This window comes from Aethalodelphis obliquidens, unplaced genomic scaffold (assembly GCF_003676395.1).
Source record: "Aethalodelphis obliquidens isolate GAN/ISIS:26980383/991018 unplaced genomic scaffold, ASM367639v1 scaffold6, whole genome shotgun sequence".
Classification (NCBI taxonomy): Eukaryota; Metazoa; Chordata; class Mammalia; order Artiodactyla; family Delphinidae; genus Aethalodelphis; species Aethalodelphis obliquidens.
In genome coordinates this window covers 10,224,296-10,252,264 of record NW_020837950.1, presented here as the reverse complement: position 1 = coordinate 10,252,264, position 27,969 = coordinate 10,224,296, and the positions used below count along the sequence as shown (strand labels likewise).

At 45.5% G+C, this 27,969-nt stretch overlaps 1 protein-coding gene across 1 annotated transcript; it reads right to left on the bottom strand.

Moving 5' to 3' along the window:
- Positions 1-5,440: 5,440 nt before the first annotated feature.
- Positions 5,441-9,019, bottom strand: PHOX2B (paired like homeobox 2B). Its single transcript, XM_027102805.1, has 3 exons — positions 8,419-9,019; positions 7,375-7,562; positions 5,441-6,416 (listed from the first exon to the last, which is right to left on the bottom strand). The coding sequence occupies exons 1-3, from the start codon at positions 8,657-8,659 to the stop codon at positions 5,898-5,900; spliced, it is 948 nt and encodes a 315-aa protein (XP_026958606.1). The 5' UTR covers positions 8,660-9,019; the 3' UTR covers positions 5,441-5,897.
- Between the last annotated feature and the right edge of the window lie 18,950 nt (positions 9,020-27,969).

Below are 27,969 nucleotides of genomic sequence, written 5' to 3'. Positions count from 1 at the left end.
AAGATCTAGTAGCTGGTTTAATAATTACCATAATTTCAAATTAATGATGAATGCAAATGACCTATTGAGATAATTTCAAAACCTCTAACACGAAATGAAAGTATCTGTGATTTCGCTGGTGACAGTCATAGGTACTAATACTACTACTGTGGCTTCGTTGCCTACATTCATCATTGAAAAAATGCCAAATTTCAGGTAGAGATTAATGAAAATATATATATATGTATTTTTTTCTCTCCTCCTTGAATTCAATCCATGAGCCCAAGGTTAAGAACTCCTGAGTGAAGCCAAGTCTAGCACTACCCAAGATGTCTACTGTGGTGATGGGGACATAGTCATGGACCATCTTCAGACAACCTGCCTATTGGTCTGACCTCTGTACTTGGCTTTCCAATATGGAAGTACTAGCGAGTGAAGGCATTTGGTTTTATTGTCTACAGAGAGTTGTGAGTGGCCACTCTGAAATTAAGGCTGAACAATGTAGGATTCAGGTGGGCTTTGTCATTTGCGCCATTTGGTTTGTCTGTCATGGTGGTGATAAATGAGCCTAGAGGTTGACATCTATTCCTGACATCCATTCCTGTCTACCTACCAACATTCCTCGGTTCATCAGCGTTAACTGTTCTTTCCCCTTTCATGTGCCATGCCTCCGGCCACTCATTGCCTTGTTCACTTACCATAGAGAGACTATGAACCGTAGATGTGTTGCCTTGCAGAAAACATTCTCCCTCCTTGTGGGGATCCCAAAGCCCGCCCCCTTTCATGCCCTGGACTTCATTCTGAATCTGGTTGGGATTCCCATCCCAGTCCTGCTCTTTCTGATGCCCTTTCTAACTCTCACCTACCTTTCAGAGTCCTTTCTGCAAGGGGAGATCTCTTCCCAGGTCTGGCAGTGTAGGACCTCATGGGCTAAAATGAATTCATCCCTTTGCAGAGACTGTAAAGAACAGTTGTTAAGGTGCATGGGCTTGGGAGACAAACCAGTTGGGGTTGGATCCCTGCTGCATTACTACCAGCTGTGTGACCTGGGCATGTTGCCTTACCCCTCTATGCCTCAGTTTCCTCCTAAGAAAAAAAAAAAGTGGGAATAGCACTTTTCCAGTAGGGTAGTTGTGAGGATTGAATGCTTTAAAGCTTGTCAGCTTAAAAGTGCCTGGCATATAATAAGCACTCAATAAATATTAGTAGTTATTACTTGTCAGCCTTTGGCTGATTCTAGGCTGTTAACTGTCACCCTCAGCAAAGTTCTCCAATTCCACTTTGCATATTCTCTCACACTCTGTTCCTGGGCCATTGACATAAGTGACAACTGAGGGATCTTTTTAATCTTCTGAGGCTTGAGCTAGGGAGATTAAGACAGAATCCAGGAGTTACATAATCAAATAATGTTAAAAATAATATTTGACATTTGCTGAAAACTCCCTGCTCTGCCAGGTACTTACTGGACATCTTATGTAATCCCCCCAACAACCTCACAAGTCTGTACTATTATTCACATTCCTGGTTAATGAATCAGGCTCAGAGGGATTAATTATTTGCTGTCCAAGGTCACAGAGTTCCTTTCCCTGGATTGAGGGCCACCTCTATCTAGTCAGATGCCGTCTTTGTAAGGACATGAGGTGAGTAGCAGACAGCTACTGTTTGCTGAGTTATGGGCTCCCCCCTGAAACCACTCTCTGGTTCCCTGTACTCGGCCATGGCGAAGGAGACTTGGCCTAGAGAGGGCTGTCTGGCAGTAACTCATGCAGGTTTTGTGAAGTCACATGTGGTCCCGGAGTTGCCAGGAAAAGGGATGCCTTGATGAGCCAAAATGCAAATTCCTTAGGAGAGGAAAAGTGAAAGTGAGCTTGTTCACACTGTGCAGGGCTCCAAGGAAATGACACAACACAAGAGACATAGTGTCCTGCCACTAGATTCCATCATATTTCAGGAGCATTATTCTGCATTTGATCATAAGCTTGCCTCCCGACAGTTTGCTTTTTGACCAGAGGCAGAGGTGACCCAAAGTAAAAAGAAGTTGATATTTGAAATACTAGAGCTGGATTCTTCCAGATATTTAAAATACAGTCTTCTGGGAAGCTGGTGGGGAGGGGGGGTGGAGAGAGGGAAGCATGTTTTCCTCACCATATTCCAAAGTTTCCCTTGTCCTGGAGATAAGTTGCTCAAAGCAGGTCACGGCCAGGAGAAGGGAATTTGGGGAAGCTTATCGAATTTAGCCAAATCTGAAAGGATTTCTAGGGCCCTCCCTGGGGTTTCCAAAAACTCTTCGTTGGCTATTTGTTTTTCCTCTTCTTTCTCCATCTCTCTTCTTCCCTCTCTCTCCTTATTGTTTTCTTTCTCTCTCCTGGTCTTGCCTTCTCCAGAATGCCCATCCCACTGTCCTGATAGCAGCTCACAGAGGCTTACCTGGCAGCCCTCAATGCCTAGAGGAAGGCTAATTTTCCTCCAGCCAAGCCCAGGACTGGGTTACCTGGGCCTTGAATGCCCTTTTTGTCAATAGGTTCCTGCCCTTCTTTTTGCCTCTTCCAGACCTTCTAAGTTATATTTACAACTGAAGACTGGGGTCTCAGGGATCTGGAAATTGCTGGCATTTTAGACCAGCACAATTAATGCCATTGTTTATGGAATGCTGTCTTGGAGAATTTACTGAAGGCCATTTAGAGACAGATTTTTTAAAGACTATTTAAAAGCTTTTTAGAAAAACGATTGGAAGTTTGATAAGACCCAAAGGTTTCAAATTTTTTGGTGAACCCTGCCTAATCTGATGCACACTGTATTTGGATTCTTAAAGTGAGAAGCTCTGATAAATTCAAACCAGATCAGCTGCTAATCCTTAGACCAGAGTTGGCAGACTGTGGCCTCCACTCAAATGAGGGAAGCTGGCTCCTCCATTGATAGAGCTCAGCCAGAAAGGTACCAAGGTAAGTACCAAAAGTCCACACGGGCAACTGCTTGAAGAAGCTGACCCAGCCGAACAGTCCAAGGAAGAGGCAGAATTCCATCTTGGGTCTGTGGTGATGACTCCTTCCTTCCCAAAGGGTGTCACTGAAGCTTCCAGAACTGCTCCCATCCCCACCATGCACAAACACACCTGTTCCCAATGCAGTTCCAATGCTGGAACCTTCCCATTTGGGTTTATTATAGTGTAGTTCAGTGGTTCTCATAACCTCTATAGGGCTTGTGAAACACAGATGGCTGGGCCTCACTCCCAGAGTTTCTGATTCAGTAGGTCTCAGGTGGGGTCTAAGAATTCGTGGGTCTAACAAGTTCCCAGGTGATGCTGAGGCCGCTGGTCCAGGGACCACACTTTGGGAACCACCGGTATAGTTAAAGGGCAGGCTCTGGAATCAGATATCTTGGGCTCAAAGACTGGCCCCATCCCTCATACATGAGAACCTCTTGGGCAAGTTAACCTCTCTGTTGCCTCAGCTTCCTCATCTGTTTAAAAGAAAATAGGGATAGGAATTGCACCTGCTTCCTGAGGTTGTTTTGAGGGGTAGATGAGATAATGTATGGAGAACACAACCCAGTACAGGCAAGCGCTCGCTAATTCCAGTTGTTGTAGATGTTATTTCTCCAAACATACCAACATGGCAGAGCTGCTCTCCGGCTGGTGCCTTCCAGATGCACCCGTCCACGCAAAGACCCCACCCACCCATCCTGGTGTCTCTGGGTGCCAGCAGTTTTGGGGGCTTAAGGAGGCTGGACCGCCTGGCCCTCCCCGGACGCCATCGGTCCCGAAGGCGCCTGCACGCCGCACTTTCGAGTGCTTGTCAAAGCTGGGAATTAGAAGGCTGCCTAACCCTGCTTCCTCGGTTACCGGTTACCGAGTCCTCGGAGCCGGAGCCGCAGCCTAGGCACGGATCTGAGCACTTTTATCAACGCCCTCGTCTTCTTTTGTGCTCTGTGACTGGGAAAGAAATAAAAATGGACCAGAAGAATCCCGCCTGCTGTCCCAAGCACTAAATTTTATATTGGCTGGATTTAGCCGCATGAACTTAGATTCCCCAACCCACCTAGGTTTCCAGAGCCGCAGCGGCTTCTAGATATTCTGTACAATTTCCTCTGTCCTCTGTTATCGTTTTTAAATTAACTTTTTTTAAAAAGTCAAGCAAAAATGAGTCAAGAAAAAGTCGGAATAGTTCAGTTGCTAGACCTGCTTTTTGTTTTTATTATCAACAATCAAGTTAATGGTACACTCTTGGAAAACTATATGCACATGTAGAAATATTTCCCTTTTAAATAGAAGCATTCATTTAACACATATAAATAAATTCGAAAATCTGAAACATAACTTATGACGCTTATGTTCACAAACATAGTCCAACAAGAAGGAAAAAATAAAAAAGAAATCAGACAGACATGCACCTGATAACAAAAATATATACCATTGTCTGAACCGTGGTCTCTCTAAACACAAAGGAATTGAACCCGTGAGAACCTTATTATTCCATTAAGACACACCATAGAGACTACAAGAAGAGAAAAACATTATACGGTCACGTAGAGGAGACGGTCTGTACTGATATTAACACGATACAATTGAGTCACAGAACACAGTTGTAGAAAGACACCAAAAAAGTTAAAGCCTCAACATTCAACTAATATCTATAGTTTGTGCCTTTTAAAATAAAAAACAAATAAACAAAAAATCCCAACAGAGATGTCTAAACTGCGAGAAGAATGGAATCATCAATATACAGTCCATCCACCATACAGGATGTGCGTCCATTTCGGATCAAACAGAAATGCAGAGACACTTCTGCAAACTTGTGTGCGCCTCTTTTCCTTGCTGGGTAGATTTCTCTGCAGCCATTTGCGTGGACTGCAATTGACTCCAATCCAAAGCAGTGCCAAAAAGTTCAGTAAAAGCTGGTGGAAGAAAATGCCGGTTGGGGTGTCAGGAGAGAAAAAAAGGGAAGAGTTGCGAGTTATGTGACATCGTTTGCAGAGTTTGAGGATGAAAAGGCATTTCATGTATAGGGCATCTTTCAGGGCCGAGTGGCTGCACAGATTCAGGTTGCGAGGTGCAACTGTGCGCGGTTCGGATGCGCAGATGGCGGGATGCTGTTCGACGAGGTGGGGCTGGCAAGCGGGCGCGAGGAAGTCACCTTGGCCGCGGGGACCATCTGCACGAATCGTCGCCGCAGCGGCCCGAATCCAAGGACAAGAGGGGAAGCGGGGCGTCTGGAAGGCCTTCCTACTCTCCCTGAAGAGGAGCCCCAAGGGAGTCTGTGCTGTCCGGGGTGGAGGTGGGGTGGGGGCGCGGATGAATTTAGGGATTCGCAACATGGATCCCTCAGACAGTGCCAGCCGCAGCTTCCCTCTTCCCCCCCTTACTTTTATTTTTTTTCTTAGATTTTAAAAACTTTCGGTTTTTAAAAAAATTGTTACTTCCTTTTTTTTTTTTTAATTTGGGGGAGTTTTGATTACTTTTTTCTTTTTCTAAGCAAGTCACTGAGTTGGTTGTGGCCTCCCACCCCTCTCTCCCTGTCACCCTTCTCGGGCCACAGACACACATTCCCCGAGACAGACATACACCGACACGCAGACACAGCCCCCTGAGATTCCCCCCGAGTCCAGGCCGCGCCGCTCACACCTCCCCGGCGGCAAGCGGAGCCCTGGCCCGTCTGCGCGGCCCTGAGGCAGGTGCGAAGCCAGGGAGGTGTGTTGTTTAGTTTGGTTTGGTTTGGGGTTAAGGAAGGGGGTAGGAGTGGGGTTGAAATGGAGGCGACGCCGTTTTCTCTTTATTCTTATCGCGATTACTTTAGGCTCTCAAGGAAAAAGCCACGGCAGCAGCGACAACAGCCTTGGGCCTACCCGCTCGCCCACTCGCCCGCCAGGCCCCGGCTCGCCCGCTGCCGCCGCCGCCGCCGCCGCCGCTGCAGGATCCCAGATCAGAACATACTGCTCTTCACTAAGGCGGCTTTGGCACCGTTGGGTCTTTGGAGCGAAGATAGGACGCTGGCGAACGGGCCCCCGAGCGAATCCGGAATGGAGGTGATGGGCCCGGGGCCGGGAGCCCAGCCTTGTCCAGGGCCCCCGGCCGCAGCCAGGCCTCCGGCCGCCGCCGCCGCCGCCGCCGCTGCCGCCGCTGCAGCCGCCGCCGCCGCCGCCGCAGCGCCGCTCTTGCCGGGTTCGCCTCCCGGCCCCCCCGGCCCCGCCGCCCCCGGGGCTCCTGCGGGGCTGGGCCCGCCGCCGCCGCCGCCGCCAGTCGCCCCGCAGCTGGGAGTGGGGTTGGGGTTGGGGCCCGGGCCCCCAGTGCTGTCCGGATCGGTGCTCTTGGCCTCTTTGCTCTCGTCGTCCCGGGAGGAGTCGGACTTCTTGCCCGAAGAGCCGTTCTTGGCCGCGGCCGCTGCAGCCGCGGCCGCGCGCTCCTGCTTGCGGAACTTGGCGCGGCGGTTCTGGAACCACACCTGGCCCGAGAGGAGAAGAGAGGCGGCGAAGCAGCAAGAGAAAGAAGCAAACGGGAAAGAAAAGCGGTTAGGGCGGCCCACGTTCCATTTCAGCTTGTTTTAAACTCCACGCGCCGCGGATACTCCCGCGCCTGTGGCTGGTGCATCTTTTGAGAAACTTTCTTAGGGCGACTTGAGCATGTCCCGGAAATGGTGGCTTGCAGGAGAGGTGAAAAGGCTGCAGCTCCCAGAAAGGCCCTAAAATGGAAGCCCTTATTTGGACGGACCTTTGCTCAGTCTACTTCCTGAGCCACTCCAAACTCGCCGTCGCCTCTAGGCCTCAGGTCTCAAGTTAAACTCTGAGTGGTAGACAGAAGGCGGGGGCGGGGGGGGGGGGCTCTGGGCTTGGAACCTACTGCCCATCTTGGCCTTTGGGCCTGGAAGAGCTAGCGTTGGTGCGTACCGCCCCTCCATTGGGGGGCTCACGGGCAGAGCCGCCACGGCCAGCTCTTGAGCGCACCTGTGTCCCTAAAAGGTTAGAGTACCGCGCGGATCTTGACCTACATAGAATCCCAGACCCTTTGCAAATCTGCTGCAAGTCACAGTTCCCGGGAAAATGCACCTGCACCTTTACGCCATTAGCTCCGAGTTAAAAGCTCTTGAGTTAGGAGGGATTTGGCAAAACTACTTATACTACGGAGGCAAAGTCTGCACTCCTCCCCCAGGGCACTCCCTGTCCCCGAAATGGCTCTCCCATGGCCCCTGAATGCCTCTGCGGCGCTAGCTGGGGTGGGAGCACTTTGCAGCTGCGAATTTATAGCCAAGAACGCGCTCCCTAACCCTTCCTCGCGCGCACGGCCCCTCTGGACCTGGCCTCTCAGGAGAGGCCGGAGAGCTCGGACCTTCAGTAGAATCACCCGCACTGCACCCCTGCCCCGCGCGATGCCGCAAAGCCGGATCGGCTTCCGGGCGCGCGTACCTGGACTCGCGCCTCGGTGAGGTCGATCTTCAGGGCCAGCTCCTCCCGGGTGTAGATGTCGGGGTAGTGCGTCTCCGCGAAGACCCTCTCCAGCTCTTTCAGCTGCGCACTAGTGAAAGTGGTGCGGATGCGCCGCTGCTTGCGCTTCTCGTTGAGGCCGCCGTGATCCGTGAAGAGCTTGTAAGGAACTGGAAGACAACAGAGGGGACAGAGTATGAGCAAAATGGTCTGGAGCGCGCGAGCCGCAGAGCCGGAATGTGGGGACTCCAGAGGTCAGGTGGTGCTGGAGCCGCCGCCGCCGACACCGGCGCGGGAGAGTGGCCGAGAGGAGCTGGCGAGAAAAACCCGAGCAAATTAGCTATACACGGAAACAGGGGCGCAGACTTCGGGCTGTGGTGGGGTCCCTCCGGGCACAAGCGCCTTTGGATGGGTTGAAGTAGCGCGCTGGAGACGGCTGAAGGCCGGGGACACGGGAATGCTTTGATGAGGAAGAACGAGAGAAGAAAAGGTTCCGAAAACCTCAGTCGGAATATCAGGAAGCCAGGGATGAAGTTACCAAACCCTCCCACAGTTGAAACTTTTTATTTCTCAAAAGTTGACCCGGCCCAAAAGTTGGGGGATAGCGCTGCAAAAAGAAAAGAAAAGAAAAGAAATGAAAGAAAGAATCAGAAAAATAACCCGCCAAAGAGGTGTGAGCCGCTGTCGGATCTTAAAAAAAGAGACACTGCCAGTAATGAGCTTTACTCTTTGTTATTTAATTATTTTCTAAGCTTTACGTCTCATCGCAAAGTAAATAAATTATGCCTATCATTTTGGCAGCTTAAGATAATTTTGTTGGCGGTTCGGGTGTGACTAGGATAGTGTAACCCTGTAAGTGAATTACCCCTCCCTGCAATCGCTTCTAACGTGATAAATTCTTTCATTTGTGTAAGCAAATTTCGTTTGGTAAATACTAAACACATTTCCATTTTCAAATGCAATCAAGGCTTCCTATATACGAGCGGAAAGGCGGCTTCCTCAGCTGAGAAAGCTGGCGGTCCTTACCTGCGGCGTACGGACTGCTCTGGTGGTCCCTGAGGGTGCCGAGGCTGCAGGATCCTGGCGTGAGGGACGGGCAGCCGGACGTGGCCCCAAAAGTGGTCCTTATCGGGTTATACTGGAAGCCACTGGCCTGGCTGCAGGAACTGAAGTCAGCATAGGCTGAAGCCAGGCTCGAGGTGTCCATCCCGGCCATACAGGACTCGTAGGCAGAGGAATTGAGGTAAGAATATTCCATTTTATACATTGAAAAGGCTCTGGATGGCTCAGCCAAGTGGAAAAAGGAAATAAAAGATGAGGATGGAGAAGGTGGCTGGAGTGGGGAGATGTGCACAGCTCAACGCCTGCCTCCAAACTGGCCTCCTTACTACCAGCAGAGCCTAGTTTTATGAAAAAGCTTCCTATGAGATGCCTTGTCTGAGGTCTCTAGAGCATATAGTCCTCATAATAAACTTGGCTCTTTCCACTTGGACAATAGCAAAGCGGTTGGTCTTATTGCTGGCGCTTTTTACATGACAATAACTCATCCGTCTATTGGGCTGGCACTGGGGAACTGAGCTGTCCAACCTCCCTATCATTGATTCCTGCATCTCTAATTAGAATTTAATACCACACCATTACGCACTGAGCCCCTGATCCTCCCTTCTAACCAGCTCCCTGCCCTTTAATTCAATCACACTACTTGGAAATAATGAAAGTTGGGTGACGATTCTCCCTGATCCAATTTCCCTGAGCTTTTAAGCCTTTTTAACTGATCATATACCTTAGGCATAAATTGAGATAGTGTGTGTGTTTTCCCCCTTCTTCTCTCTCTCTCTCTCTCTCTCTCTCTCTCTCTCTTTCTCTCTCTTTTTCTCAGTTAGGGAGAACAAACCTTGATGTCATAGAAAACCTGTTTTGTAAGAGCGTTACACGCTCAATTTAACAACAAGCCTACCCCCTGAAGTGCATGAAATGTTATAAAGCACTAGGACATTGGCAAGACTCAGGCGCCCTGTAACATAGAGTAAGTGGGCCAAGTATGTGAACGATAAGTGGATTTCTTTAAAATACACCTGGTAGAGGGTTGTTTTTTTTTTTAAAAAAAAGCATCTTATAAATTGCATTTCTTGTCTTGACTTAATGTGCTTTTCTAGAGACTCCGCTTACCCAGCCATTTAAAAAATAAAAGAACATCCAGGTAAAGCTCTTGAATATAAAACATCTGGACTCTCAACCAATGGCTTCTTTGCGCTCAGTTCTGGGTTTTTCTCCATTAGCGTGAGGTTTGCATTTTGTTGGTTTGTGTGGTTGCTTTTAATTACTCTGTTTAACCGGCAAGCGGGCATGAAGTGTCCCCAAATGTGCCTCCTCTTCCATTCCTCTCGGGTGCTCTCCTTTCTTTTTCTTTTTTTTTTTTCCGCCTCCAGTTTTTCAGGTACCCACAATTCTCCAAAGACCCGAACCTTCGAAAGAGGATTGCTGTCTGCTTGCCCTTTAGGTTTGCTGACTGCAGTGAACGAAATCCTTGCTCTTTAAATGCCCAGGCTCCAGGTCGGGGACTTTTCTTGTCCAACACCCCAGGCTCTTGGGTGCTGGCAGCGAGGCACAGACAAAGAAACGAGCGGTGATTTGTGGACCTCGGTGGCCCCATGATTTAAGCGGAGGGTAATTTTCATTTGGTTCGTTAGGCTGTAGCAGAATAAGGGAAACTATTTCATTAAATCCTTCCTCTCGGTGGACAAGAGGAGGAATGCTTAGTTGAATCGCCGTGTGGTGTAAACAAACCCTGGATATTTTATATGAATTAAATGTGCACATAATTAGTTTTATTGCATTCATTACCCCCTTTATGTGCTCTGTAACAAGTCAGTAATTAAAGTAACAAACTCATAAAGTCTTTATAGGGGCATTTAGGCGTTCAGTGTTTGCCAAACTAAGTGGTTTAATTCGATGCTAGTGCCGGGGAGTGGATGGGCGCCCGCTCTCCACTGCCACCGTGTTTTATTGCGCACTAAACTGCAGCGGACGCTGTAATGGATTAAAGAGGGACAGCGGCCCCCCAACCTCGTGCTTCTCCACTGGGTGAGTTTCAGGCTGATTTCAGGTGATGGCTCGTCCTCTGGACATGAGGAAGCACTGAAGTCGGGAGTGCAGGCGGTGGGACCCGCCGAGGAGCTTGGTGATAGTTTTATGGGGAGGGCTGATAGTTTTATTGCAGTTGTATGTTGTACAATGCGTATTTGATAAAGAAGGGCCCTTGGTGACCACTGTGCACTTTTTTGTGCACGGGGTGAAATGAAAATAAATGTGTACAAGGTTGTACTGCGGCGGGAAACAAATTGCAGCGCTCTAAATGGTTCTTCTTTATGGTCACCAGACAAGAGGAGAAAAGAGATGCAAACATCTGTCTTCAGTCCCCTAAACCTAAAGGCCAGCAAAGACGGATGCGAATCCAAGTGTTATTACTGTGGGGATTTGTCTTTATTTATCCCGCTCTCATGAATATGAATCTGCCTTTGGATCGGGAGGCGGCTGTGCCCCTTCGGACGCTGCACATAGACTTTCCCCACCCTGACTTACCCCCCCCGCCCCCCCCGCCCCCCGCCCTGGGAGGTAGGGGATAGGTTGTCAAGCACAAGGCTGCAATTGTCCAGGTTTCTCTTGGACTTTTCAGGGGAGCTTCCTGGCTCTCCCAACGCGACACCGCCGCCCCAGGCGCACACTCGGGGGATGTGGATGCTGGGAGCATAGGCCTGCGTGGCACCCCGCTAGCCCGCTCCTCCCGCTTATATGGGGTTTAAGCGCTTCTGCGGAGAAGAGAAAGACATGAGATGTCCTGGAGGGGATGCGTTTTGGCTCCAAGGCCCACGCTTGCCAATAACCAGGCTCACACCGCTCTTGGCGCCTGCGCCTGGGCGCACCCGGGGCTGTGTCTCAACTGGGTATAGAGCGCACGCGCCCCGCGCCGCTGCACCGCGCCCGGGCCCGGCCCTACACCCGAAATGAGTGCCGGCCAATCCCCCTTCGGGTCCTAATTTGCAGACAGTCCCCAGACCCCATTGGGGCGGAGGCGAACCGCGAACCTGGAGTGTGCGGGGAGCTGGGAGGAGCGGGGTTTATTTCGGCCTCTTTTGAGGATGAGTCTTCGGTGAAGATGTAGAACTTTGGGGTTTAGTCGGTGCCTGGAGGCAGTTCCTGTGTGCAGGGGAGGTTGGCGTGGGGAGTGAGGTGTGCGGCTCAGGGGAGCTGGGTGTTGAAGAGGCGTCGGAGGGTGACTCCTGGAGAAGACGAGGACCGGGGGGAGGAGCCCGCCAAGGGGCGAGGGCGAGGGAAGTGCGAGGCCGCGGGGGCGCCCGGGGGAGCCGCCGAGGGGCAGGCCCAGCAGCTGCCAGTGCAGGGCACCGGCTCGCGCTCTCCGCTGCCCCCGGGCCCGCCCGGCGCCGGGTCTCTCCCCGCCCTGCGGTCCGAGGCTCCCACCGGCCTCGAATCCCAGCCTCCTCCGACCCACCGCGCCCACCCTCTCCCAGGTGCCGGGCCCGGCCCCGGCCTGTCTGCAGGCGCCCCCTGGTGCCTGGCCTCTCTGGCTCAGGATGCTGTGCGCCTCCTTCTCTTTGTACCAGGAGACCTTTCGGCACCGGCACCGCACGGTCCGATGAACGAATGCGCTTGACTTCATTTTCACCTTTGTAGGCCTTGTAGGTTTAGTTTGTTCCGTGTTACTGTCCCTCTCTTCGCCCCCCCCCCCCCATCATCCCTGGCCCATCGTCCCCTGTGCGGGTCTTTTGTGTCCCGTGATCCTGATTCTGACCCGAAGATGAAAGGCGTGAGGGGCTGGGCCAGGCCGGAGCCCCAGCCCCAGCGCCCTGTTTTGTTCCGAGTTGTGCTTTCTACACGCGAGCTCTCCCCTAAAAGTTGTACCAAATGGTTAATTTAATTATTCCAACTATAGACCAACTGCTTCAGCAGCCTCCACCACGCGTCTGGGAGGAAAAAAGAAACCATCTATAAGAAATAATCTAATAAAAGTGAAGTGTAGAAAAACCCCTCCTGATTTTCAACCGGCACAAATAGAATTAGAGCTTCAGCATCCTTTTCCCAAACAGACCTTTTGTCCAGATCACAACTTCAGCCAACCAGCAATGTGTACAGTGCCCGCTATTTATTTTAATAGAGGCGGTGGGTAGCGAGATGGATTGATAGATAAATGGCCGCATGGATAGATGGATGGTTTGATCTATCTTTCTGTGACTTCTCTTTCTTAATATGTGTACACGGTTGATTTTTTTTCCCCTGCTGATTTTCTGAATCAATAATGGAAAGGCAATGCTATGTGGTAAAAAGAGGGGGGGGGGGAGGCCATTTAGAGCACAAAAAAGGGAAGAGACTACCAGCATATATACCATGAGAAAAAAAATGTTTACATGCTACCAAGTACCAAATGAAAAAGGTTGAAAGTTTAAAAGAAACTTTTCTTTCCTTTTCTTTGCCATTCATAGGAGGGTTTCTTTTTCTTCTTCTTTTTTTCCTTGAAAGTCAGAAAGAATGTTAGAAGACAAGGAAACAAAACAGCAAACAAAATGCCATTGTATTGTAGTAGCAATTCATGGGAAAACGCTTGTCAGCCTCCTAATGCCTCACTCCTTGGAGGCTGTTTTACCACAGGCAAAACACAATAACATGGGAATGAATAAAATATTAAATACCAGTGAGAGTTTCAGAGGAATTTTCTTTTTGATTGCTTTATTTAATGCTGCGTCCAAATTATCCCAGCACAGTAAAGCCACTGTCCACCAGAGGCTCAACTCACAACCAACAGTTCTCTCAACCAGAGAATTAAAAAATAAATTTGTCCTTGGGTTTCTCCAAAAGATTGCTGCAGGCAGCAGTCTTTCCCACTCACCTGCACTAAGAAAATAACATAGACAGGATTTACTTCCCCAGAACATAAAAGGAAACCAGCCACAACATCCCCAAGTGTGAAGATCCACTGATATAGACATTCTCCTAGCATTTTAGAATTTTAACATATTTTCCATATTTTAATACACATGTTTCATAATAGAAACTTTGTATTTCTGGCACCGTGAGACAATTATTAACTAATAAACAATAGCATATGCAAAGCAATTAACACAGTGCTTGGCACCTGGAAAGAATCCAGTGCATGTTAGCCACCAGTACTGTGATGATGATGATGATGATGATGTTGATGATGTTGATGATGATGATGATAATGATGTTGATGATGATGGTGATGGTGATGATGATGATAATGATGTTGGTAGAGTCTCCTTGAATTGCATACTAAATACTTGGCTTTGCGATTTGGATGGTGTATGGACAACGTCTTTTCTATTGTATATGTATAATGCATGTGGAAGAGGGTGGACGAATCATAAAGCATTTTCCAGGACATCAGATGGAAGAAAATAAGGCAACCAGGCAGAAAACTTCCACCTTTTAGGAATTCACCAGAAAGCATGTATGTATACAAATGAATTCTATGTTTTATCTTACATTATGCACAGCATTTATGCATGATTAAGGTGGTGCTTTACTCCCATATGTAAATATTGTGTGTTCAGGGTCATGTCACTTTAAAAGGCGCTTGCCCTGGGTGAGCTGTGTGAGTTTGGGTTAAAGCTTGATGAGTAAGTCATAGATGGTGTCTCTGTATTTGAATGAACTTCGGAGGCACTCCATGTGTAAGTGCTATTCTCTAAATAGGCAGTGGGGTACAGATTCCCAGTATCCATCCTTTTAAGGACATCATCATGGAAGAGGCCAGCGCTGCTCCTCTCCTCTCCTCCACGCCTCCCGCATGCTATGATTAGCAGAAGCGACTGCCTGTTACCTTTTTTGCTGGAGTTTAGCTAATAGTAGTAACATCTGCTGGGCTGGTGGTGGAGGAGACATGGGGTATTTGATCGGAGTCACAGATGTAAAAGTGACATCTGCTTGCAACAAAGAAAGGAGAGACAAAATTAAATTAAGCAGGGAGGCCTCTCTGAACCCCCGCCCAAAAATCTATTTGAAAAAGGAGGGAAAAAAATAATCACGAGCCCTGACCAAGCTCGCAGAAGAGCACTTGCAGAGAGGATCATGAGTTTCTGGCCCAGCAGCTGCCAGAATAACTGGAGTAGCAACGTCCAAACGTAGCAGGTCCTGAAACCTTAAAGGCATCTTTTCATGCTCCAAAGAATAGAGTCAGGTAAGATCGTCCTTCTCAGCTGAGAATGTCTAGACCTGTGTCAGTATCGTAGGGGTTGAGAAATCATTTTCAGGGTAAAGACAGGAAGAAGGTAAAGACAAAGCCTCTTGGGTGGATAATAGCACAGAATATTTTGAGATGAGTTTGGACAGAAACAGATATTTATTTCATAGCTATGTTAAAACTCCTACTGCCAACAACTAAGAATGAGCCACTTCTTACTGGGCTTAGAGGATTGTATTTGGCAGTTAAAACCTCCATGCCTGAAATAAGGCTCAGCTAGAAGAGGAGGACGGTATAGAAAGAGAATGTTCAACACCCTCCCAACCATTGTGCTAGTAAACCACAGCGATACAAAGGGGCATCCCTCCTCCCACCATAATGACCTCCTAAATTTCTCCAAGTGGAACAGATTATGATAGCTTTATATAAATGAATTTCACAGTGGTAACAGAAACCGCTGGACAAGATTCCCTCAACTTTCTACTTCCCAATCCGTAACCAGTTGACATCTGCAGCCACTTGCTCCTTTCTTGTCCCTGCTGCGTGCAGGAGGAAAGCCTATTCCAAAGCCAATCCCTCCACGGTGCTTTGGAGTCCAATCTCTTCCACTGGCTCAGGACCTTACCCAGTTCTTCCTTTCATGGATCTTCACACTCTCGTGCTCATCTGGATGTATCCTGTTGTCATCTAACCATGCTCAAACTACACTCCTACTAATAACCAAACAATGAACACCACTTTCTTCCTTGGCTACACTCCCCCACCCCACCACTTATCTCCCTTCTCCCCTTGACCGCCAAACATCTTGAAGGAGGTGTCTCTTCTCATTGTCTCTATTTCTTTACTTCTCAATCGCTCCATAGCCTCCTGTAATATGGCTTCCACCACCCTCACACAAATTAAACATTTCTCATTAAGGTCACCAAATCCATTGGGGATTTGCTGGGCTTTAACTTCCTTGAATGTTTAAGTTGCTAGCGCTGAGGAACAAATACTTCCAGTTCTCCCCATTTCTGGGCACACAATAAGACTTGGCTTCCCTGTCCCCTAGAAGTTAGATATGGCCATGTGTCCAATGAAGACTGACCAATGAAGACTGAATGGAAGTTCAAAGTGTGACTTCCAGGTGAGCCTTAAGGGCTGGTGTCCAAGTCTCTACCCTCTCCCTTTTGCCCTGTTTAATAGTAGCTGACAGAGCTCCAGATGTGGCTGCTTTGTCAGCCTGAGTTCTGATGTGAGGATGACCTGCAGAAGAAGTCCCAGAAGACCCATAATGGACATGTAGTTTCTTAGAGCATAAGAGAAGGATTCCGGAAGAGGCGGCATCCTCTATCCTCCCCTAGGAGGTGACTCATCCTCCTACTAAAGGGTGAATAGGAGGGAGCAAAGAAAATGGTGGTGGTGTGGAACAGGAGGAAGTTGCAGGTAGAGGAATCAGGGCTGGTCAGACTCCAAAGCCAGAGAGAGCATGGAGTGTTTGGGAATCTAGAAATATTTCACTTCAGTTTTCTGTTAGAACAGAAGAGATGGGGGAGGGGCGCACAAAGAAGGGCGTGATGAGAGAAGATAGGAGAGACAGACTGGAATCAGGTCCTGCAGGACTGGGGATGCAGTGAAGTATGATTTGCGGGGGAGGGAATGTGGGAGCAGGGGAGCCTGGAGACAAATTAGGAGGCTGTAGCGCTACTCTAGGCAAGAAATGATGGGTATCTAAGCCAAAAGAATAGCAACGTAGGACAAAGAGAAGTAAGGGAATTGAAGAGAGGTTACAGAAGTGGAGTCTTAGGGCAGGCAGAGGACATTATTCTGCCCTGTGCTAGGATCTCAGAGGGTCCAAGAGGACACCTCAGAACAAAAACTCTCCCCCGTATCTGCTAGCAAGATCTTCACTTCTGTAACTTGGGCCTAGAGATCCTCATTAGCACACTTACTTCTCTGGGTTTGGTAGCACATGGTACTGTCAACCATTCATTCATTCACTCATTCAACCCGTATTTGTCAAATACCTACTATATTCTGGAAATCAGCACTTTAGAGCAGAAGTGGTTCAGATAGTGTCTGAAAAGCTAACTTTTGAGATGGAGCAAACCCGAGGTCTGCAGGTTTCTGAGTGGAGGTGGGAGTCAGTGGGCTGAAGGTGGAGACCCCCATGCATGGTGCAGTGTGGCAAAACACGGGCTCTGAGTTTGCAGGGTCGAGACTGCACGCTGGACTGTCACTGCTCAATCCGGAGAAAGACCTTAGTTACCTCAAGAATTGGGATAAGAATTTGTGTGGTCCTTTTAAGTCCTAACATTCTGTTTTTGTTCTGGTTTGGTTTGGTTCTTTTGCCTGAGAACCTCCCCCTCGAGTATTTCTCTGTGAAAGAGAGAACACAAGGGGCAGTGTGTTTAGTGGGAAATCAAAGGAGTTTAGGGAAGAGTACGATGCGGAAACCAGGAGAGAGGAGGGTGATCGTCCTGCGTCCCTCATCCTTTTTATTAAGGTCTTAGGATTTTGTGTGTATTTCCCTTCTGGGAGTATTTTCAAATGAAGATGCCAAGAGCCAAGTATCACAGAGGAAAGAATCACGGATGGTGGAATAACAGGCATTCTAGAAGTGGAGGTAGCTCTTTTAGGTGGCGCCTCCCAGTGTGACTCCCGTCGCACCAAGTAGGTGTCCATATCCTCCACCCACAAGGAAAGCTTGCCTAGCTCCTGGCAGCTGAGGGCTCTTTGCTGCCTCTGGCATACACAGAATTCGTGTCCATAACACCATCTTATATCTGAGTCAGCCCAGGGAGCCAAGTGAGAGCCGTGTCAGGAGCTCTGGAGTCGTTCACTAACTTAAACTGCTGAGCCTTGAAATACATATAAAAATGCTTGAGAATCCTGAAACTTCTAAAACATATTCTTCTTTCTGGGTTTTCAAAAGATCCTATTGTTTGTTTATATTACTTTGTCGTATTTAGGAAGTTTGTGGAGTTTGCCAGTAATATGCTGCAGCTTCATGCATTTTAATGTGAATTTCAGCTGATTCAGAATTTAGAAGCAAATGTAATCCAGTACTCAGGGACAGGCACCACGTGTCCTAGACCTCAGGAGCCAGAAGACAATAAAGTGCTTACAGTGATGCATGTTTGTAGTATTTCCCCAGTTAGATATAATGGAGAATATTAATTTTCTTTTTAAACACACAACATTTCTCTCTCTCTCTCTCTCTCTCTCTCTCGCCTTTCTCTCTCTCTCCCCCGTGTTTACTGGGGTAAGTTCAACCACTGCCTAGAGAATTATGAGTTGAGGGTCACAATCACAAGCTCACTGCTAACTCTGTTGCTTGTGTTAAACCTTCACCATTTGAGATTGGACTTGGGGGGGAAGAGGAGGAAGAGAGATTTTTCAAGAAGAGGCAGGGAGGCTGCTAGCAGGGAAATGGGACATAATAATGGACAAAACAGCACAGTGAGTCACACAAGAGACTACAGAGCAGAGGCCAACAGCTTTAACCCAAACCCCAGGGAAACCTCTTGAATGAACAGTGCTAACCGCTGAGAGGTGAGCCACAAAGCAGCAAACAACCCCAGGGTGGAGCCAGACCGTGCCCTTCCGGAGACTGAGCTGAAGCCAGAAGGGGTTTCTCGGGCTTGCCTTGGCCAGGCCTGTGTTCCTGGCAGACGCCTTATTTAGCAGCCATTGCGCAGGAAGCCTCGCACCAGCTGCTGAAGCTCCCTTATAACCGAGGGAGTAATTGATTCTGCCCTCTCTTCTCTGCGCGCCAGGAGGGGACAGCAAAAACCCTTCAAGGGAGGTTCACGACTGTTCTTGGGGGATGGTCAGGCCAGAGCAGACTGCAACCCACAAAGGAAGCACTGCATAGTGGTCAGAGCTGGCCCTGGGTGCCCTCTTCCTATTTTTATTGTAAATTACTTTTTTCTTATTTCAAAGTACTTAGTATCCATTATAGAAAATGTTATGGAATGTATTCCTTAAAAAGTGATAATTATCAATACTTTAACTTTTTAATATAACTTTTCAGTCTTTTTGTTCCATGTGTAAACATGATGTTTTTTAAATGGGAAGCATTCTCTACATACTGCTTTGTAATCTCCTTTCCCCCCTAAATCATGTGTCATGAATATCTTCCCATTTCATGAAATATTCTTCTAACACACCTTTATGGCTATGTGGTATTACACTGCATGATAAACCATAGTTTATTTAGTCGACTCTGTTCTGTTGGACATTTAGTTTGCTTCTAATTATTAAACTATATTAAAAGCACGGCTCTGGACACCCCGTTAGCTAAATCTCTGTGCATATCCACATGATATTCTTGCTTAGAATTAAACCCTAAAAGTGGAATTCCTGGATCAAAGAGTATACACTGTTTAAAAAGCTTTGGACACATGTTGCAAAACTGCCTTCCAGGAAGGTGGCACTGGTTTCTATTTGCAGAGCAGAATATGATAGTATCTGCCTTCCAATACTCACAAGCATTGTATAGTATCCGTAAAAGAAGTTTTGCCCACGCTCTTCTTACTCTGCTATTTTCTATGGAAAAGAAGGAAAGCAGAAATAGGTAAATTCCAAGGATAACAGAGACCTGTAAGAATAGAGTCAAAATGCCAAAGTCCAGCTTTATTTTTAAAAATAAATATCTAATGATGGACAAAGGGATCTTCTTCTTATCTTTAGAACTAGATGATTAAAAATGATAAATTCATTACTTGGGACTGGTTTTATTTTAACGCTGAGACCAAATTATAAAGAAAACTCCAATTTTAATTCTGTCTTTTCTGTCAAAGAGAATAAGCTTTGGAACGGAAAGGATTAGTGTGAACACTAGTGACAGGGACCAGAGCCCCATTGGTGATTGTGAAGGGTCCTGCCCACTTTAATGCCTTCTGCAAGGTCTCTGTCCCAGGGGCCAGAGAGAACGCACCAGTGAGATCACCAAACGATGGTTGGTGGTTTCCGTGGAATCGTGAAGGATGAAAGAGAAATGAAAAGACTGCTCTTCTGGCAAATCCGTAAACTTTCAGAAAAGGAAAGAACATGGGTTCTGAAGATGACAGACTGATGAACTCAACAACAAATTCAGGTAAAATGCTAGATTGAATTTTAAAAGTATTATGAAAATTTCCCACATATGAAGGAAAGAGAACAATATAAAGAAAGCATCATGGACCTTTATCCAGACACAACAATTACCCACTCATGGCCAACCTTGTCTCTCCCTCCCCACCCCGCCTCCACCCTGCCATTCTGACTCCCACTGTCTCCCTGACTTGGTGGTTTTGAGCCACTTCTATGACATCATATGATTTCCTCCTTAAATATTTCAGTATTATCCCTAAAAGATAAGGAATGTTTTCCCCTAAAAATAAATCATCACAGTGCCATCATCACACCAAAAGTATCAACTATAATTTCTTAATATCTTCAAATATCTGGTGTTCCATTTTCCTGATGGTGTCACAAAAAAAGTATTTTTTGAGTTGTTTTGTTTGAATCGGAATCCAATCAAGTCCTGCCCATTGCATTTGTTTTCACATCTCCCAAGTCTCTTCTGATCTTCAGGTCCTCCCCCCTCCCCTTTTTTTCCTCCTCACAATTTGTTTTAAAGGAAAATGGGTCATAGGTGCTGTGGAATTACTCATATTCTGGATTTGGCTGATAGCCTCCCCGTGGCGTTGTTTAATCCTAACCCTTTTTATTTCTGTAAACTGGGAGTTGAATTTAGAGGCTTCATCAGGTTCAGGTTCGATTTTTCAACGAGGATACTTCACAGGTGGTGCTGTGTACTTCCTCTTGCACCGTATCCTTATCTCTCTCTTTACGATGTCAGGTTTGATCTGCAAGGTTGGGGTATCATCAGCTGGAACTATCCATTATAAAGTTCCCCATGAGCTTTTTACCTAATGATTTTAGGAGTTATTGATTAGCATTGCCTAGATTAAATGATTTTATTCGTTTAGGGTATGCAAATGGTAATATTCTAATTATATCATTTTTGTTATTTTATTAGCTAGAATACTTCTATAAAGAGAAAAAAAACCCTTCCCTTATCAATTACTGGATATCTAAGATATGGTAAAGTATGACAAGTTAAGGAAAATGCTGAAATGTTTCTCTTTATGTGCCAGTTTTCAGAATAGTGAGTTTGTTCCCTGGTGTCCTTCAAAGACCATCAGTGGATTTTTTGTGTTTTGTTTTGTTTTGCAGCGTTATGTACTCATGGGTCTAAATATACTTTATGTATTTTCTTTTATTGCAATATTTATTCTTATTTATGCTCAAATTATCCAAACTGTGACCAGTGGAAGCCTCTTCCATTTGGCTTCTCAGTTCTTTTGACAGGACACTAATTGTCTTTGATAGCATCCTTGTAGTTGGTACAAGATGGCCCAGGCTCCTCTTTTATACTTTTTGCCTAGACCTGGAATCAACCATTTCTCCAAGGAGCCCTGGTTCTTTTTAGTGGGAATTGGTAGTTAGAGACCACATTGCAGGTCTTAGATTGGATTTTGGCATGAGTGATATTCAAGTATTTTGGAAAGGAAGTGATGGTCACTAGACACCAGGGACTAGTTAAAGTCATCATACATTTATTAAATAAGACATAGCTCATTCTAGATGAGAGAGAAGAGAATAGGCATAAACAAACAACTTGTCCTAGTTGTTTGGACAACTAGGACATGGTACTGTGTATAAAGAGCTTTGGGGAAATAATTACGCCCGGAGTTAAGGAATAAAGCTACAGCAAGGAGGTGATATCTGAGCAATGGAAATAGGCAGGCAGGTGAGGTGGAACGGAAGAAAATCTGGACAGAGAAAAGAACACGAGCAAAGCCCTGGAATCATCAAAGTGCGTGGTGTGTTTGAAGAAGAGTCGGATTTGCTTCATTTCCTCTGACAGGGATAGTGGATGTAGAGAACAGCCGATTGCAGTGGACATAATGTATGTGGACTTCAGCAGGGCATTTGTCCAGGCCTATCATGGTATTATTTTGGACAAGATGGAGAAATATGGACTAAACGATAGGACGATTAGATGAATTAACAACAGTTATAGGTGAATAAATGAACCCAAAGGATGCTGATCAGTAGATTGACATCAGCATAGAGAATGGTCTCTAGTGGAGAGACACAGGGCTCTGTCTAGTTCAACATTTTAATCAATGATTTAGATAAAAGTATAGAAAAAATACTTAACAAATCTGCAGATTATATGAAGCTAAATGAGACAATGAGTAGTCTTAGTGATAGAGTCTGGATCCAAAAAGATACTGTCAAGTTGGACTTATTGAGATAAAATTTTCTAGGGATAAATGTAAATTTCCACAGCTGAGTAAAACAAAAACAAGCACACACAGACACACACATGCACACAGCCACCTGGGAGAAGCACAGTTGGTAAAGCACACATGAAAAAATGTAGGAGTTTGACTGTGCATCACATATTATTAATGTGCACGGATAATGGCAGGCGGCACAGTGTGTGATGGCGATGCTTGTCAACTGTGGGCTGTTCAGCTCCCTCTTGGAGAATACTTTGAAAGAGCAATTGGCAAACTGGGGTAGGTTATAGGAGAGTGTACTGACTGGTAGGGGAATTTTTAAATTTATAAGGAAGAGTCAGAAACCTGGAATCAAAGCATTCACCGGGACTATAAGAGCTACAGTAGCTATAGAGCTGCATGTAGAAGACTTTCGCAATATTACCCTAAGCCAATATAAGCATACAACTGGAACCACTGGGTAGAAGTTAGAGGGAAACAGATTTCTGCTCTGTGGGAAAGCGTTGTAATAATCAAAGCTTCCCAGAGGCAGAGTAGGTGGCCCTGCAAATCAAACCGACCATTAAAAACACAGAGACAACTAGCAGGGAAGTCGTTGAGGAGAGTCAGCCATCATAAGAAAGAATTAAGTTCTCTTCTGTATCAGAGAGTCCATGACCCCTGTTCTCCTTAGCAGCCTCCCTTTCGGCTCCCAAATGCACATGCTGCTCACATAACTGCTTAGACTCCACCCTGAAATGTTCTTCATTCACACAGTGCCCTCACACCTTGGTCTTTTCTTTTCATCCTCCTCCTATGCACCACTGTCAACGTTGCCATACTGCACAAAGACTCAAGAGAGATGGATTCTAGTTTTAGTTCTTCTAATAGTATTTCTAGGACCTCAGGTGTGGTAGGTTAAAGATGGCCAAAAAGTCTTTGATGTTCCTCCCGCTGAGAGATGGAGTCTAACTTTCCTCCCCTTGAATCTGGGCTGGTCTCAGTGACTTGCTTAACCAATAGAATGTGGTAGGAGCTATGGGGCTTCCGAGGCTAGGTCACAGGAAGCCTTGCTGTTGTCACCCCAGCTTCTTGGAATGCTCACTGTGTGAGGAAGCCCCAGTAGCCACTAGCGAAGACCAGGGAGAGAGAGAGAGATGCCTAGTGAGCCCCAGTCTCTGCACCCCAGCTGAAGCCCCAGACATCACGTGGGGCAGAGATGTCATCCCTCCAAGCCCAGTCCAAATTTCATATTGGAGAGAAAAAGGAATGATTATTGTATTTTCAAACACTAAGTTTTGGCGTGGTGTATAGCACAGCGATAGGTAACCAGAATATCAGGTAAGTCATCCTAACTCTTTGGGACTCAATTTTCAATGTGTAAATGGGGTGAAAGAATCTGATACTTTCTAAGGTCCTCTTCCACTTTGACACTCTCTATGGCTAACATTTGTGGTCCCAGCATTCCTTTACACACCTTTTTAATAACCACTTATTTTTTTTTCTTCCAGTTTTATTGAGATATAATTGACATACCCTTTGTACTCTTTAAAATCATTGAGGATCTCAAAGAACTTTTGTGTATGTGGGTTAAATCTGTTGATATTTGCCACATTGGAAATTAAAACTAAGAAAAATACAAAATATTTGCTCATTATTTTACACAAAAATAATAAAAACCTATTAAATATTAACACAAACAAAATACTTTTGATGAAAATATTATCCAAAACAAAAAATTTACTAGAAGAGTGGCATGGTTTAACATTTTTGTGATTTATTTTTTAAATACCTAGCTTGATATAAGACAACCGGGTTCTCATATCTGCTTCTGCACTGAGATGTTTCAGTATCACATGCTATGTAACCTCTAGAAAACTTCACTGCACACTTGAGGGAGAATGAGCCTGCTCGAGGTAAACAATGTATTTATATTTCTATGAGAAGAGTTTTGACCTCACAGACACTCCCCTGAATGAATGTTGGGGATTTCCAGGGGTCACCAGACCATACTTTGAGGCACACTGCTCTAAAGAAATGATGTGGAAAATTAATCCTTATTCATTCACTTGTGGCTGATAACACTTAACAATTTCAAATTTTAGAGGAATTTGTGTTTTAACAAGGAATGAAGTCTTCCTCAGAAGGATCAATCTTTAATGGCTGCCTTTCAAAAACACAGAGAGGTCTTTGGTTAAGGGTCCCCTGCTCCAGTCCACTTCACAGGTCTCTGCCCTCTCAGCCTCCACTGAGTCTGGTCCTGGCCAGAAGCTGTGGCCACAAGACTAGACCCATCAGAGACAAGAAGAGAGCAAACACGCAGTCATGTTCAGGTCATCCATGGCTTCTTCACTTTTAGATACTATCTTTCTTGTTTTATAGACAGAGAGGGGTTAATGAGTGATTAGCAAAGAATTGAAGATGACTAACTCTCATTGCCCCCACTTTAAGCAATTAGACTGAGTTCTTCATCATGTTGGAAACTATGCTGAGAGACAGTGGTAACGTGGAGGTAATATGCTTGTTTATTTAATGAAATTATTGAAAATTAGAAATGATATCATATCTAGACTTTCCTAGCAATGTAGACGTTTCCCAGAACTTTTAGCTGCAGATTTTTAGTAATTGCATTGTGCTAATCAACTAAAATGGGCCAGTATAAATGTTAATAAGTAAACATAATCATAATCATAATCCTGGACATATTCAGTTGCCAGGGACTTCAAGGAGTCATCCAACCCATCCCTCTGCCTTCAGGCATGGGTTAGCATCCCAGGGATTCTCAGCAGAAATAATGTCAAAAAATATGTTCTGCATTGGACTACTTCTTCCCACCTTCTTTATATCTTTTCAGATATCCTAGTCCAGAAAACAAAGGTAATTAATTCAAGTTATTTTAGAAAACATTCAAGAAGATCAAGATACTGAGAAACTTGTTCGAAGGAAGATAGTTCATGGATCTCTTTTTTTCTATAAATGAGGCAATGAGTATACTTTACATGTAAGACCTGCTGAGTCTGCACGTATTGAATATGATTTAAGTTGTTTGAGGGCTGGGTTAAAGGATTTTATTTTTTTATGTTGGTAACAACCAAATTGTAATACATGATTAATTGGGCATTTTCCTCCTAGTTCCACTAGGAGTTAAATATGTTTTGATGCATTTAACAGTTTGGGGATTTGAAAAGACTGTATAAGCTAGCTAATACTTATCTGGGAAATTACTAGAATGATCAAAGATTTATGTAGAGTTGAAGAATATCTTGTTATGCTTAGGATTAAATGATTTATGAGAAAAAGTCAAATGATAGCATGTCAGATGATGTCCTTGAATTTTGGTTTTATGAGATTTTTCTTAAAACGTAGTTCCTGTGTTATCAAGGACTCTCAAAATAATAAAATAATCCTTTGGTGAGCTCTCCACCTGCCCTGAAACCTACAGAATAATTCCTTCTTTGATAGTCTATAAATTAAGCTCTGGCCCAAAAGCCACAAACAAAGGCAAAGTGTTTCGTTTTCAGAGCTCTGCCACCATCAAATATGGAAATATATACCTTCTCTCCCTTAGCATGACAAAGATCTTTGTTCAGGCCCTGGGTATTCAGGGACGATCTCCTTCCAGCCAGCATTCCCCCTCACTATGGTCAATTTTGAATGTTGCAGCTAAACTTTCACTGTCTGGACATTAGCCCTCAAACCCAGCATCAGCTATCATGTTCAATACAAACAGTACACTTTTGAGGCCTTATTCTTCAGTCTTGATTACTGAGAGAGAATTCTATGACAGGGCTGGAATAGAAGAGCATGCTAATTTAAAGCACCAATTTTTTTTTTTTTTTTTTTCGGTACGCGGGCCTCTCACTGTTGTGGCCTCTCCCATTGCGGAGCACAGGCTCCGGACGTGCAGACTCAGCAGCCATGGCTCACGGGCCCAGCCGCTCCGCGGCATGTGGGATCTTCCCGGACCGGGGCACGAACCCGTGTCCCCTGCATCGGCAGGCAGACTCTCAACCACTGTGCTACCAGGGAAGCCCCCTCATTGGGTTTTTATGAGAATTCAATAATAATGCAAGGAGAGCACTTGGAGCAGTGCCTGGCACATTGCAAGCACTCCATAGCATTAACTATTATATTAGCTATTATATTCCTCAATACATCTTTGTGGAATGAATGTTGAATATTAGCAAAGGTCCAATAGTAGCCACTCTAAGTGGATGGCATTTCACATATTCAGTGAAAAACCTTAGAAGAGGGGTGGCAGCTCACATGCCAAGTCCAATTGTGACTGCTTGGAGTGCTGTGTTGAGAAGGATTCTGAGGCTAGGTCTCAGCCCATCAGGAGTTAGTGACATGCTTATCAGGAATGCCGTTAGGCCCTCGAGTTCTCTCTTCTACAATAAAACCTAGTACATAAGGCTACTTAGAAAGCTCTTTTACTTAACTTTGGGTTGGAGAGTTATTAAAATATAGAATTACATATAGGTTTTCAATCCATATTAGAGAGGTTTATAAGGACTCTATCATGTGTAGTTTGAGAAAAGAGAGGGCAGGCGTCAGCCTTCTGCACACTTGTAGTTTCAGTGCCAAGCACATAGTCAAAGCTCAGCCAATGTTTTTTTGCATCAAACTGAAAATAATCATGTTATGCTGAAATTCTTCCCATGGAACCCAGAGGATATTGGTAAAATTAGACTTGAGTAGTGTTAATGTTTTGTTCATAGGTTTCGTGTAGTTTTGCATATATTTCATGGCATTTATATTAAATTCATAAACAAAATATTCCTCTGTTGGTATGAACTCAATAAAGCATTTAAAAATAACAATAAAAATGTCTTCCTGCCCTCTTCTATATTTATCGGTAATTTCCCTGATTTCTCAGCTCTTTAAGACTTAATGAAAGAACTATGCAGGGTGGTAAGTTGGTGACAGCAGATGTGGTCTGGCCAGTCAGAAGCAGAAAAGGCCTTAGGTGACCCGTGTGCAAGGATCACATAGCTTCAAACAAAACTGCTCTTCTGACATGGGCCATGGAACACTTCCTATCTAACAGGATGCTCCATCACGACGTCATGAAACGCATGCTGTGTTTTCACTACACACTTTGGGAAATGTATATTAGAAATGCCTGAACATTGAATGACTCAGGTACAGCTAACAGAGGGAGTTGAGGACACTGGTTATGGGGTCACAGGAGGATAATGTCCTGAGCAGTGTCAAGAACATGGTTTTAAAGCCAGACTCAGGTTCAAACTCCAGTCCCGCCAGGAATTTTAGTAAGTTACTATCCCTCTAAGCCTCAGTTTTTTCACCTGCAAAGTGGAGCTAAAAATATCTTAAAAATAAAGAAATGGCCTCATAGATTACTGTGAGAATAAACAAGATACAAGTCATCAAGGCCTTAGCATATGGTCAGTGCTTAATAAATTGTAGCTATTTGTTGTTGTTTTGATTTTAAGCCCCTGCTCAGAGGATGTTAGTGGATAAAACTATAAATGGAATTTAATCTTGTAGATTAAATTAAATGTATGCACAAGCATGTTTGCACACATAATACTGTGGACTATTTAATGGCTACATTTTATTGTTGTAATATTCTCCAAAATCTCATGCCAAGAATTTCTGAAATTTTACACCCAGTAGGCATGATATAAAAATAGTCCACTTAGGAGTCCTCTTATATGCACTGGGTCAGGATTGAGCAAAAATTCAACCCCATAATAGTATTTTGTAAAAGGAGATAAAAACATCTAATCACACCACATGGACTACTCTGTACAAACAATGTTACTAAACCCAAGAGATGTCAATATAATTAAACTACTAAAACCCTGCTTTGTTCCCACTTTCCCTCTTTTATATATTAGGTGTATGATGACATAGTTTAAGGAGAATTCATGCTCCCATTACCTGACTGCTGAGGCCATAGCATATCTCACCCATGGCCAGCAGCTGACAAAGAAAGATGATATATAAGAACAAAAAAAGAAAAGAAAGTATTAGAAGCAGCTCCCCAGAGAGTAGAATATGCCCTATCCTGGAAGTGAACAAAAGCAGGGTACCCCCAACACGCTGCATGCCCTGGACCAGTCATTTCTAATAGCT